At 54.8% G+C, this 14,151-nt stretch overlaps 2 protein-coding genes across 2 annotated transcripts; both read left to right on the forward strand.

The window, feature by feature from the left end:
• Positions 1-5,300: 5,300 nt before the first annotated feature.
• LOC117195156 lies at positions 5,301-7,279 on the forward strand. The gene is made up of 4 exons (XM_033399800.1): positions 5,301-5,465; positions 5,545-5,683; positions 6,879-7,119; positions 7,188-7,279. Exons 2-4 carry the CDS (start codon positions 5,590-5,592, stop codon positions 7,192-7,194), a joined length of 342 nt encoding a protein of 113 aa, XP_033255691.1. The 5' UTR covers positions 5,301-5,465; positions 5,545-5,589; the 3' UTR covers positions 7,195-7,279.
• Positions 7,280-9,764: 2,485 nt separating this feature from the next.
• On the forward strand, positions 9,765-11,691 carry LOC117195158. The gene is made up of 4 exons (XM_033399801.1): positions 9,765-9,864; positions 9,945-10,083; positions 11,291-11,531; positions 11,600-11,691. The coding sequence occupies exons 2-4, from the start codon at positions 9,990-9,992 to the stop codon at positions 11,604-11,606; spliced, it is 342 nt and encodes a 113-aa protein (XP_033255692.1). The 5' UTR covers positions 9,765-9,864; positions 9,945-9,989; the 3' UTR covers positions 11,607-11,691.
• The last annotated feature ends 2,460 nt before the right edge of the window (positions 11,692-14,151 follow it).

Consider the following 14,151-nt stretch of genomic DNA (forward strand, 5'->3'; position numbering starts at 1 on the left):
ACAGCCACTCCCCCCTCGAGCCCCATCACATCAGCAGCAACAGCAGCGCCAATACCAACCGCAAATCCCGCAACCCTGCCAAATCACAAAATCCCGCCAAACACAAAGGGAAAGGCCGAAAAGACGCCACTTTTCCCGCCTCTCACGCTCTCGGACATACAAAACTGTTCGGGAGTAACGGGAGAGGGAGAAGACGGAGGAGAGCCGGCAAACCGACGCGCAAGAGCGGAGCGCCAAAACGGCCAACGGGCAGCCACACACACACACACGACCGGATCGAACCTGTTGCGGGTCGAACCTGGTTCGAGTTCGAGCAGCGGGTCGATCCGTGCCAATGCCCAGCCTGCACAAATACCACCAATCCCACCAACACCAAAACGACGCCGCGCCCTCATCGACAGTGGGAGTGACGATGAGGGTGAGGGTGAGAGGAAGCAGGCCAGACGACGGGGCCGCCATCACCAGCAGCGGCAGCAGCGGCCGCCAATTGGGAAGCCGAAGAAGAAAAGGCAGACACTGGAGGAGCTAGAGGCTATTGTCCGGGAGCAGTTGAGGCAGCACGAGCTGCGGCAGCAACAACAGAGGCAGCAGAAACGGACAACAAATAAAGCCAACACCAACACAGTTGCCGCTCCTGCCACTATGCCGCAATCTGCACAGCGAACACATGCCCCTGCCCCTGCCCATGGCCCTGCCATTACTATAAATTCCAATAGCCAGACCCACAGTCATCACCAACATCGACAAAGGCCAATACATAGACAATCACCAGCCATACACATAGACAATACTGACAATATCAATACAAATAATGACGCCAACGCAATTACAATTACAAATACACCTGCCAAGACCAATACCAACACCACCACCGCCATCACCATCACAAACACCCCTGCCACTACCACCGACGATGACATCCGGCACGGCGAATTCGGGCATCAGCCCAGCCAGGAACGTGGCTTGAGGATCCTCATCCGAGGACTCTCCCACTCCATGCCGCCGGATTGGATTCGCAGCAGTATGCTGAACGAGGGGTTCACGGTTCGGTTTGTAAGGGCAATCACCGATCGATTCGATCACAGCCGCCAATTCAATCTCTTTGAGGCTGAGATCGCCCCCAAGCCGGACCGTGGCCAATGCGGGGTGTTGAAGCTGCGACGCCTGGGTGGGAGGCCCGTCACGGTTGAGAGACTTGGAGTCTCCCGTGACCCTGCCCAGTGCCATCGATGTCAGGTGTTTGGCCACACCCGCGCATATTGTAGACGCGCTGCAGTTTGCATGAAATGCGCGGGTGGGCACCTGACGACGGAGTGCAGCAAGCCAAGGAACGTTGCTCCCAAGTGCGCCAACTGCCAGGGCCAGCACATCAGCGCCTACAAGGGCTGCAGCGCCTACAAGGCAGCCAGGCAGCGGCTCCTGGCCCACAGGGTCGCTGTCCAGGAGCATCGACGGCAGCAGCAGCAGCCTCAGCCAATACGGCAACAGCCACAGCCAATGCAGCAGCCAATACAGCAGCAACAGCCAGCACATCGTATCCAGCAGCCACCACAACGTCACCAGCAGCCACTACAGCGACAGTTGCAGCAGCAGCCACCCACACAGCCACTCCACTCACAGCCGCAGCAGCAACGCCAACGCGGTCCGGGACCAACATCCCCAGCCACTGGCCGAGGGGCGCCAATACCAAAGGGTCCAGCCGATCCCAAATCGTGCTCCGACGCCACGCCAACCCCAGCTACAGCAGCAGCCAGGCGCCCAGTGCGATGGGAGCTGTGCCCATAATCTGAAAAGATATGCCGGTAAAATTAGAGAGCTGGAAGAAAAACTGGCAGCAATTTCAACGAAACTGACAAACCTGCTGCAGGCAAGGGACGAGAGCACGGGAGGAGTGCCGCCACAACGGACAACAACAGCAGCAGCAGCATCCACACAGCCATCACCACGACCAGCACCAAATACGCACTTTGACGCCGCAGCCATATCGGAATCCGAACCCGATATGGACTGCGAAGCAATTAATGACGATGATGACGACGAGTGGACCGACCACGATCCATTCGACGATCTGGAGGGTCTGGGCCAAGTGTGGAGGGCCCAAATCGCCAGCGCACGCGAAAGCATGCGATCGGGCGGCGCCTATTGATGTGCCCAATCGTCGATCCAGAGACAGCCACTGCAACAAAGGAAAGAGACGTCAATACGGACAACAACGAAAAACGGCCAAAACACACAAAAATCACACGTACCTGCCAATCACCAGACAGAGCTGACCATCAAGAAGCTGCCTCGCCATCAACAATGACAATTTCCTGCCAAAGGGATGGAAAAGGAGGCCTTCTTTGATGACGCTGCCGCCTGACCATGGCCGTGACGTCACGCCAATCCGAACCAACAGCTGCCATTTCCAACGACGACACAGATGCTGGCGCCTGTTGCCGCTCCACTGGGTCACACCCGTCTCTCATGCCTGGCTTGCTTCCTCTCACCCTCACCCTCATCATCACTCCCACTGTCGATGAGGGCGCGGCGTCGTTTTGGTGTTGGTGGGATTTGTGGCATTGGAGCAGGCTGGGCTATGGCTCGGATCGACCCGCTGCTCGAGCTCGAACCAGGTTCGACACGCAACAGGTTAGATCCGGTCGTGTGTGTGTGTGTGGCTGCCCGTTGGCCGTTTTGGCGCTCCGCTCTTGCGCGTCGGCTTGCCGGCTCTCCTCCGTCTTCTCCCTCTCCCGTTACTCCTGAACAGTTTTGTGCGTCCAAGAGCGTGAGAGGCGGGAAAAGTGGCAGTGAGAGCGGCGTCTTTTCGGCCTTTCCCTTTGTGGTTGGCGCGGTTTTTGTGACGGGTCTCGAGGGGGGAGTGGCTGTGGCCGTGGATATATCGGCCATGGCAATGGCTGGGTACTCACTCGATGGGTGGCTGTGGCGTCGGCGCTCTGCATTGGCTGGGGCGTTGGTGTTGGCGCCTGCGCCGAGGGCTCTGCTGCTGCTGCTGCTATTGGCGGTGTTGGTGTTGTTGGCTGCTGCTGCTAGGGCGCCTCTGCGGGCCGCTCTGCCGCCGTCGCTGTGTCGTCTGGTTGACCCTCGTCTGGCCATTCCTCTGGTCATGGCTGGCTGTTGGTTTGTGTGTTGGCGATCTGCTGCCTGTTTGTTGTTTTTTAATTGAAAAGTCTCTTGTGTGTGTGTGTTTGTGTTTAATGTATTTATTGGCACCTTAGTTCTCTTTTTTTTTTGCAAACTGCAGCGCGTCTACAATATGCGCGGGTGTGTCCAAACACCTGACATCGATGGCACTGGGCAGGGTCACGGGAGACTCCAAGTCTCTCAACCGTGACGGGCCTCCCACCCAGGCGTCGCAGCTTTAACACCCCGCATTGGCCACGGTCCGGTTTGGGGGCGATCTCAGCCTCGAAGAGGTTGAATTGGCGGCTGCGATCAAATCGATCGGTGATCACCCTTACAAACCGAACCGTGAACCCCTCATTCAGCATGCTGCTGCGAATCCAATCCGGCGGCGTGGAGTGGGAGAGTCCTCGGATGAGGATCCTCAAGCCACGTTCCTGGCTGGGCTGATGCCCGAATTCGCCGTGCCGGATGTCATCGTCGGTGGTAGTGGCAGGGGTGTTTGTGATGGTGATGGCGGTGGTGGTGTTGGTGTTTGTATTGGCGGGTGTATTTGTATTTGTATTGGCGTCATTATTATCTCTATTGTTAATTGTGGTATTGTCTGTGTGAATGGCTGGTGATTGTCTATGTATTGGCTGTTGTCGATGTTGGTGATGGCTGTGGGTCTGGCTATTGGCAATTATAGTAGTGGCAGGGGCAGGGGCAGGGGCAGGGGCAGGGGCAGGGGCATGTGTTGGCTGTGCAGATTGCGGCATAGTGGCAGGATCGGCAACTGTGTTGGTGTTGGCTGCATGTGCCGTCCGTTTCTGCTGCTTCTGCTGTTGCTCCCTCAGCTCGTGCTGCCTCAGCTGCTCCTGGACAATAGCCTCCAGCTCCTCCATTGTCTGCCTTTTCTTCTTCGGCTTCCTAATTGGCGGCCCCGTCTTCTGGCCTGCTTCCTCTCACCCTCATCCTCATCTTCGCTCCCACTGTCAATGTGGGCGCGGCGTCGTTTTGGTGTTGGTGGGATTGGCTGTGATTGTGGTTGTGTAGTTGCTGCTGTTTGTCGTAGTATTGTTGCTGACTGGGCTATGGCTCGGATCGACCCGCTGCTCGATCTCGAACCAAGTTCGACACGCAACGGGTTCGATCCGGTCGTGTGTGTGTGTGTGGCGGCCCGTTGGCCGTTTTGGCGCTCCGCTCTTGCGCGTCGGCTAGCCGGCTCTCCTCCGTCTTCTCCCTCTCCCGTTACTCCTGAACGGTTTTGTATGTCCGAGAGCGTGAGAGGCGGGAAAAGCGGCAGCGAGAGCGGCGTCCCATCGGCCCTTCCCTTTGCGTTTGGCGCGGTTTTTGTGATGTGGCTCGAGGGGGAGTGGCTGTGGCCGTGGATATATCGGCCATGGCAATGGCTGGGTACTCACTCCATGGAAGGCTGTGGCGTCGGCGCTCTGCATTGGCTGGGGCGTTGGTGTTGGCGCCTGCGCCGAGGGCTCTGCTGCTGCTGCTGCTATTGGCGGTGTTTGTGTTGGTGTTGTTGGCTGCTGCTGCTGCTGCTAGGGCGCCTCTGCGGGCCGCTCTGCCGCCGTCGCTGTGTCGTCTGGTTGTCCCTCGTCTGGCCATTCCTCTGGTCATGGCTGGCTGTTGGTTTGTGTGTTGGCGATCTGCTGCCTGTTTGTTGTTCTTTAATTGAAAAGTCTCTTGTGTGTGTTTGTGTTTAATGTAATTTATTGGCACTTTTATTCTCTTTTTTTTTTACGATGTGGACGGGAACAAAAGTTTGTCAAGGTAAGTAATGGGTGTGGTGGAGGAAGGGCGGCACGGCACGGCACACGACAGACACCACAAAAAAGAAAACAAAGCACAACAGCAAGACAACGGAAAACGGCGACACGAAAAAACGACACGAAACGGTTATGGCACGTACGTCCGACGATCGCGACCTCTCGAGCGGGTGGACGAGATGAGAGTGGCGGACGAGGTTCATGGTGGTACTCTCACATGTCCGCCAACTCCCATACTCTCCCTCTCAACTCGACTGGCCCGATCGCCGATCGTCATTTACCGGTGCTCTCACCCCCGGTTCCACTTTCACTCACCCCAATATTGAGTGAGATGAAAGTGGTCCGAGGGCAGCAGCACCGATAAGTAGGCAATGGAGAATTGGAATAGCCGTTTGTTTTAGTGGCTGTGGCTGCTGGTCCGGCCACCAGGATGCGTTGTCAGCAGAGTTGGCCTGGCCTCCTCGGCCACGTTCGTCATCGGTTCAAAAAAGGCCTCTTTTTCCGCCCCTTTGGCAGAAAATTGATGATGTTCATGGCGAGGCAGCTGCTGTGGGGGCAGCTCTGTCTGGTGATTGGCAGGTACGTGTGTTTTTGTGTGTTTTGGGCGTTTTTTTTTTTTCGTGTTGGCGTGTATTGACTGTTTTCCTTTGTATTTTAGTGGCTGGCCTCTGGACTTCTGTTGGAATTGACGGCAGTGCTGCTGATGAGGCCTCCAAATTACGCCCATTATGCCTCAAGAGAGTTCCAGGAGTGGCGAGGCAGCTGCTGGAGGGGCAGCTCTGTCGGTTTAATAGCAGGTGAGTATGTTTGTTGGTCATTTGCAGATTGTTGTTAATTGTGTTTAATTATACCCGATACTCAAAATGAGTATTGGGGTATATTAGATTTGTGGTAAAAGTGGATGTGTGTAACGTCCAGAAGGAATCGTTACCGACCCCATAAAGTATATATATTCTTGATCAGCATCAATAGCCGAGTCGATTGAGCCCTGTCTGTCTGTCCGTCTGTCCGTCCGTCCGTCCGTCCGTCCGTCCATCCGTCCGTCCGTCCGTCCCCTTCAGCGCCTAGTGCTCAAAGACTATAAAAGCTAGAGCAACGATGTTTTGGATCCAGACTTCTGTGATATGTCACTGCTACAAAAATATTTCAAAACTTCGCCCCGCCAACTTCCGCCCCCACAAAGGACGAAAATCTGTGGCATCCACATTTTTAAAGATACGATAAAACCAAAAACGCAGAATCGGTGAGGATGACCATATCTTCTACAGTGCAAAATCTGAACCAGATCGTATAATGATTATAGCCAGAATCAAGAAAACAATTTCATTCTTTCTCGCTCTGTCTCTCTCTAGCACACAGGTTTCATGGTCGGTTTTGTCAATTGCAAAAAATGAGTTCAAGGATCTCAGAACCTATAAGAGCCAGAGCAACCAAATTTGGTATCCACACTCCTGTGATATCGGACCTTGACCGTTTCGTGTCCAAATTTCGCCACACCCCCTTCCGCCCCCGCAAAGGACGAAAATCTGGGGCATCCACAAATCTCAGAGACTATTAAGGCTAGAGTAACCAAATTTGGTATCCGCACTTCTGTTAGATCTGACTATAAAACGTTTATCTCAGAATTTCGCCCTACCCCTTTTCGCCCCCACAAAAGACGAAAATCTGTTGCATCCACAATCTTGCACATTCGAGAAAACTAAAAACGCAGAATCATAGATAATGACCATATCTATCAGATTGCTGAATCTGGATCAGATCGGATCATTTTTGTAGCCAAAAGCAAGAAATAAATTTTCAGTGGCTACGCAGCGCCCGACGTCACGCTCAGACTGATTTTCTGTCTCTCTCGCACGCACTCTTTGTCGTGTCGTTTAATATTAGCGGCGTCTGCCGGAGGAGAGTTATACTGACTTAGTATCGGGTATAGCCGTAGAGTTGCGGTGTCCGCAGCAACTCACAACGTTCCCCCTCGTTTTTTTCTATTTTTAGGTTTTATTGGCATTAAACTTCTGCTATTTGTCGCAATCAGTAGACGCCGTTTAATCCGTCGCTTTCGGAGTCGCCACTGGATTCTCCATTTAGAAACCTACCTAGGTCCTCATAAGGCTCTTCATCGGTCCATTGGCTGTCGTCGTCCATGTCCATATCCGGCTCACCGTCCGATATGGCCACTGCTGCTGCTGTATTGGCGGCTATTGGAACCGCTGCTGCTGCTGCTGCAGCCAATCTGGTGAGCTGCTCTGCCATCCGTTCGATCCTCCTTTCCAACTCTGTTATACGCTGTACGTACAATTGCAGGTTTTGAGCGCAGCTGCCATCACACTGGGCGTCTGGCCGCTGCTGCTGCTGGTGTTGGCGTGGCGTCGGAGCATCATTCGCGATCGGCTACATCGGCTGGACCCTCTGGTGTTGGCGCCCCCTGGTCGATGGCTGGGGATGTTGGTCGCCATACCGATGCTGCTGCCGATGCTGCCGATCCGGTTGGTGTTGGCGTTGCTGCTGCGGATTATGGAGTGGCTGTGGATGTGGCTGCTGCTGGCGACGTTGTATTGGCTGGTGTCGCTGTTGGCTTGGCTGTGGCTGCTGTCTGCGACGGTCCTCCTCCCTGGCGACCCTGTGGGCCACGAGCCTCTGCCTGGCTGCCTTGTAGGATGGGCATCCTTTGTATGAGCTGATGTGCTGGCCCTGGCAGTTGGCGCATTTGGGATTGACGGCCCTTGGCTTGCTGCACTCCGTCGTCAGGTGCCCGCCCGCGCATTTCATGCAAACTGCAGCGCGTCTACAATATGCGCGGGTGTGGCCAAACACCTGACATCGATGGCACTGGGCAGGGTCACGGGAGACTCCAAGTCTCTCAACCGTGATGGGCCTCCCACCCAGGCGTCGCAGCTTCAACACCTCGTATTGGCCACGGTCCGGTTTGGGGGCGATCTCAGCCTCGAATAGGTTGTATTGACGGCTGCGATCGAATCGATCGGTGATCACCCTTACAAACCGAACCGTGAACCCCTCATTCAGCATGCTGCTGCGAATCCAATCCGGCGGCGTGGAGTGGGAGAGTCCTCGGATGAGGATCCTCAAGCCACGATCCTGGCTGGGCTGATGCCCGAATTCGCCGTGCCGGATGTCATCGTCGGTGGTAGTGGCAGGGGTGTTTGTGATGGTGATGGCGGTGGTGGTGTTGGTGTTTGTATTGGCGGGTGTATTTGTATTTTTATTGGCGTCATTATTATCTCTAATGTTAATTGTGGTATTGTCTGTGTGAATGGCTGGTGATTGTCTATGTATTGGCTGTTGTCGATGTTGGTGATGGCTGTGGGTCTGGCTATTGGCAATTATAGTAGGGGCAGGGGCAGGGGCAGGGGCAGGGGCATGTGTTGGCTGTGCAGATTGCGGCATAGTGGCAGGATCGGCAACTGTGTTGGTGTTGGCTGCATGTGCCGTCCGTTTCTGCTGCTTCTGCTGTTGCTCCCTCAGCTCGTGCTGCCTCAGCTGCTCCTGGACAATAGCCTCCAGCTCCTCCATTGTCTGCCTTTTCTTCTTCGGCTTCCTAATTGGCGGCCGCTGCTGCCGCTGCTGGTGATGGCGGCCCCGTCTTCTGGCCTGCTTCTCTCACCCTCATCCTCATCTTCGCTCCCACTGTCGATGAGGGCGCGGCGTCGTTTTGGTGTTGGTGGGATTTGTGGCATTGGAGCAGGCTGGGCTATGGCTCGGATCGACCCGCTGCTCGATCTCGAACCAAGTTCGACACGCAACGGGTTCGATCCGGTCGTGTGTGTGTGTGTGGCGGCCCGTTGGCCGTTTTGGCGCTCCGCTCTTGCGCGTCGGCTAGCCGGCTCTCCTCCGTCTTCTCCCTCTCCCGTTACTCCCGAACGGTTTTGTATGTCCGAGAGCGTGAGAGGCGGGAAAAGCGGCAGCGAGAGCGGCGTCCCATCGGCCCTTCCCTTTGCGTTTGGCGCGGTTTTTGTGATGTGGCTCGAGGGGGGAGTGGCTGTGGCCGTGGATATATCGGCCATGGCAATGGCTGGGTACTCACTCCATGGAAGGCTGTGGCGTCGGCGCTCTGCATTGGCTGGGGCGTTGGTGTTGGCGCCTGCGCCGAGGGCTCTGCTGCTGCTGCTGCTATTGGCGGTGTTTGTGTTGGTGTTGTTGGCTGCTGCTGCTGCTGCTAGGGCGCCTCTGCGGGCCGCTCTGCCGCCGTCGCTGTGTCGTCTGGTTGTCCCTCGTCTGGCCATTCCTCTGGTCATGGCTGGCTGTTGGTTTGTGTGTTGGCGATCTGCTGCCTGTTTGTTGTTCTTTAATTGAAAAGTCTCTTGTGTGTGTTTGTGTTTAATGTAATTTATTGGCACTTTTATTCTCTTTTTTTTTTACGATGTGGACGGGAACAAAAGTTTGTCAAGGTAAGTAATGGGTGTGGTGGAGGAAGGGCGGCACGGCACGGCACACGACAGACACCACAAAAAAGAAAACAAAGCACAACAGCAAGACAACGGAAAACGGCGACACGAAAAAACGACACGAAACGGTTATGGCACGTACGTCCGACGATCGCGACCTCTCGAGCGGGTGGACGAGATGAGAGTGGCGGACGAGGTTCATGGTGGTACTCTCACATGTCCGCCAACTCCCATACTCTCCCTCTCAACTCGACTGGCCCGATCGCCGATCGTCATTTACCGGTGCTCTCACCCCCGGTTCCACTTTCACTCACCCCAATATTGAGTGAGATGAAAGTGGTCCGAGGGCAGCAGCACCGATAAGTAGGCAATGGAGAATTGGAATAGCCGTTTGTTTTAGTGGCTGTGGCTGCTGGTCCGGCCACCAGGATGCGTTGTCAGCAGAGTTGGCCTGGCCTCCTCGGCCACGTTTGTCATCGGTTCAAAAAAGGCCTCTTTTTCCGCCCCTTTGGCAGAAAATTGATGATGTTCATGGCGAGGCAGCTGCTGTGGGGGCAGCTCTGTCTGGTGATTGGCAGGTACGTGTGTTTTTGTGTGTTTTGGGCGTTTTTTTTTTTTTCGTGTTGGCGTGTATTGACTGTTTTCCTTTGTATTTTAGTGGCTGGCCTCTGGACTTCTGTTGGAATTGACGGCAGTGCTGCTGATGAGGCCTCCAAATTACGCCCATTATGCCTCAAGAGAGTTCCAGGAGTGGCGAGGCAGCTGCTGGAGGGGCAGCTCTGTCGGTTTAATAGCAGGTGAGTATGTTTGTTGGTCATTTGCAGATTGTTGTTAATTGTGTTTAATTATACCCGATACTCAAAATGAGTATTGGGGTATATTAGATTTGTGGTAAAAGTGGATGTGTGTAACGTCCAGAAGGAATCGTTACCGACCCCATAAAGTATATATATTCTTGATCAGCATCAATAGCCGAGTCGATTGAGCCCTGTCTGTCTGTCCGTCTGTCCGTCCGTCCGTCCGTCCGTCCGTCCGTCCGTCCGTCCGTCCGTCTGTCCGTCCGTCCCCTTCAGCGCCTAGTGCTCAAAGACTATAAAAGCTAGAGCAACGATGTTTTGGATCCAGACTTCTGTGATATGTCACTGCTACAAAAATATTTCAAAACTTCGCCCCGCCAACTTCCGCCCCCACAAAGGACGAAAATCTGTGGCATCCACATTTTTAAAGATACGATAAAACCAAAAACGCAGAATCGGTGAGGATGACCATATCTTCTACAGTGCAAAATCTGAACCAGATCGTATAATGATTATAGCCAGAATCAAGAAAACAATTTCATTCTTTCTCGCTCTGTCTCTCTCTAGCACACAGGTTTCATGGTCGGTTTTGTCAATTGCAAAAAATGAGTTCAAGGATCTCAGAACCTATAAGAGCCAGAGCAACCAAATTTGGTATCCACACTCCTGTGATATCGGACCTTGACCGTTTCGTGTCCAAATTTCGCCACACCCCCTTCCGCCCCCGCAAAGGACGAAAATCTGGGGCATCCACAAATCTCAGAGACTATTAAGGCTAGAGTAACCAAATTTGGTATCCGCACTTCTGTTAGATCTGACTATAAAACGTTTATCTCAGAATTTCGCCCCACCCCTTTTCGCCCCCACAAAAGACGAAAATCTGTTGCATCCACAATCTTGCACATTCGAGAAAACTAGAAACGCAGAATCATAGATAATGACCATATCTATCAGATTGCTGAATCTGGATCAGATCGGATCATTTTTGTAGCCAAAAGCAAGAAATAAATTTTCAGTGGCTACGCAGCGCCCGACGTCACGCTCAGACTGATTTTCTGTCTCTCTCGCACGCACTCTTTGTCGTGTCGTTTAATATTAGCGGCGTCTGCCGGAGGAGAGTTATACTGACTTAGTATCGGGTATAGCCGTAGAGTTGCGGTGTCCGCAGCAACTCACAACGTTCCCCCTCGTTTTTTTCTATTTTTAGGTTTTATTGGCATTAAACTTCTGCTATTTGTCGCAATCAGTAGACGCCGTTTAATCCGTCGCTTTCGGAGTCGCCACTGGATTCTCCATTTAGAAACCTACCTAGGTCCTCATAAGGCTCTTCATCGGTCCATTGGCTGTCGTCGTCCATGTCCATATCCGGCTCACCGTCCGATATGGCCACTGCTGCTGCTGTATTGGCGGCTATTGGAACCGCTGCTGCTGCTGCTGCAGCCAATCTGGTGAGCTGCTCTGCCATCCGTTCGATCCTCCTTTCCAACTCTGTTATACGCTGTACGTACAATTGCAGGTTTTGAGCGCAGCTGCCATCACACTGGGCGTCTGGCCGCTGCTGCTGCTGGTGTTGGCGTGGCGTCGGAGCATCATTCGCGATCGGCTACATCGGCTGGACCCTCTGGTGTTGGCGCCCCCTGGTCGATGGCTGGGGATGTTGGTCGCCATACCGATGCTGCTGCCGATGCTGCCGATCCGGTTGGTGTTGGCGTTGCTGCTGCGGATTATGGAGTGGCTGTGGATGTGGCTGCTGCTGGGGACGTTGTATTGGCTGGGGTCGCTGGTGGCTTGGCTGTGGCTGCTGTCTGCGACGCTCCTCCTCCCTGGCGACCCTGTGGGCCACGAGCCTCTGCCTGGCTGCCTTGTAGGATGGGCATCCTTTGTATGAGCTGATGTGCTGGCCCTGGCAGTTGGCGCATTTGGGATTGACGGCCCTTGGCTTGCTGCACTCCGTCGTCAGGTGCCCGCCCGCGCATTTCATGCAAACTGCAGCGCGTCTACAATATGCGCGGGTGTGGCCAAACACCTGACATCGATGGCACTGGGCAGGGTCACGGGAGACTCCAAGTCTCTCAACCGTGATGGGCCTCCCACCCAGGCGTCGCAGCTTCAACACCTCGTATTGGCCACGGTCCGGTTTGGGGGCGATCTCAGCCTCGAATAGGTTGTATTGACGGCTGCGATCGAATCGATCGGTGATCACCCTTACAAACCGAACCGTGAACCCCTCATTCAGCATGCTGCTGCGAATCCAATCCGGCGGCGTGGAGTGGGAGAGTCCTCGGATGAGGATCCTCAAGCCACGATCCTGGCTGGGCTGATGCCCGAATTCGCCGTGCCGGATGTCATCGTCGGTGGTAGTGGCAGGGGTGTTTGTGACGGTGATGGCGGTGGTGGTGTTGGTGTTTGTATTGGCGGGTGTATTTGTATTTGTATTGGCGTCATTATTATCTCTATTGTTAATTGTGGTATTGTCTGTGTGAATGGCTGGTGATTGTCTATGTATTGGCTGTTGTCGATGTTGGTGATGGCTGTGGGTCTGGCTATTGGCAATTATAGTAGTGGCAGGGGCAGGGGCAGGGGCGGGGGGATGTGTTGGCTGTGCAGATTGCGGCATAGTGGCAGGATCGGCAACTGTGTTGGTGTTGGCTGCATGTGCCGTCCGTTTCTGCTGCTTCTGCTGTTGCTCCCTCAGCTCGTGCTGCCTCAGCTGCTCCTGGACAATAGCCTCCAGCTCCTCCATTGTCTGCCTTTTCTTCTTCGGCTTCCTAATTGGCGGCCGCTGCTGCCGCTGCTGGTGATGGCGGCCCCGTCTTCTGGCCTGCTTCCTCTCACCCTCATCCTCATCTTCGCTCCCACTGTCGATGAGGGCGCGGCGTCGTTTTGGTGTTGGTGGGATTTGTGGCATTGGAGCAGGCTGGGCTATGGCTCGGATCGACCCGCTGCTCGAGCTCGAACCAGGTTCGACACGCAACAGGTTCGATCCGGTCGTGTGTGTGTGTGTGGCGGCCCGTTGGCCGTTTTGGCGCTCCGCTCTTGCGCGTCGGCTAGCCGGCTCTCCTCCGTCTTCTCCCTCTCCCGTTACTCCCGAACGGTTTTGTATGTCCGAGAGCGTGAGAGGCGGGAAAAGCGGCAGCGAGAGCGGCGTCCCATCGGCCCTTCCCTTTGCGTTTGGCGCGGTTTTTGTGATGTGGCTCGGAGGGGAGTGGCTGTGGCCGTGGATATATCGGCCATGGCAATGGCTGGGTACTCACTCGATGGAAGGCTGTGGCGTCGGCGCTCTGCATTGGCTGGGGCGTTGGTGTTGGCGCCTGCGCCGAGGGCTCTGCTGCTGCTGCTGCTATTGGCGGTGTTGGTGTTGGTGTTGTTGGCTGCTGCTGCTAGGGCGCCTCTGCGGGCCGCTCTGCCGCCGTCGCTGTGTCGTCTGGTTGACCCTCGTCTGGCCATTCCTCTGGTCATGGCTGGCTGTTGGGTTGTGTGTTGGCGATCTGCTGCCTGTTTGTTGTTTTTAATTGAAAAGTCTCTTGTGTGTGTGTGTTTGTGTTTAATGTATTTATTGGCACCTTAGTTCTCTTTTTTTTTTTTGCAAACTGCAGCGCGTCTACAATATGCGCGGGTGTGGCCAAACACCTGACATCGATGGCACTGGGCAGGGTCACGGGAGACTCCAAATCTCTCAACCGTGACGGGCCTCCCACCCAGGCGTCGCAGCTTTAACACCCCGCATTGGCCACGGTCCGGTTTGGGGGCGATCTCAGCCTCGAAGAGGTTGAATTGGCGGCTGCGATCAAATCGATCGGTGATCACCCTTACAAACCGAACCGTGAACCCCTCATTCAGCATGCTGCTGCGAATCCAATCCGGCGGCGTGGAGTGGGAGAGTCCTCGGATGAGGATCCTCAAGCCACGTTCCTGGCTGGGCTGATGCCCGAATTCGCCGTGCCGGATGTCATCGTCGGTGGTAGTGGCAGGGGTGTTTGTGATGGTGATGGCGGTGGTGGTGGTGGTGGTGGTGTTTGTATTGGCGGGTGTATTTGTATTTGTATTGGCGTCATTATTATCTCTATT

This window comes from Drosophila miranda (genome assembly GCF_003369915.1).
Source record: "Drosophila miranda strain MSH22 chromosome Y unlocalized genomic scaffold, D.miranda_PacBio2.1 Contig_Y6_pilon, whole genome shotgun sequence".
Classification (NCBI taxonomy): Eukaryota; Metazoa; Arthropoda; class Insecta; order Diptera; family Drosophilidae; genus Drosophila; species Drosophila miranda.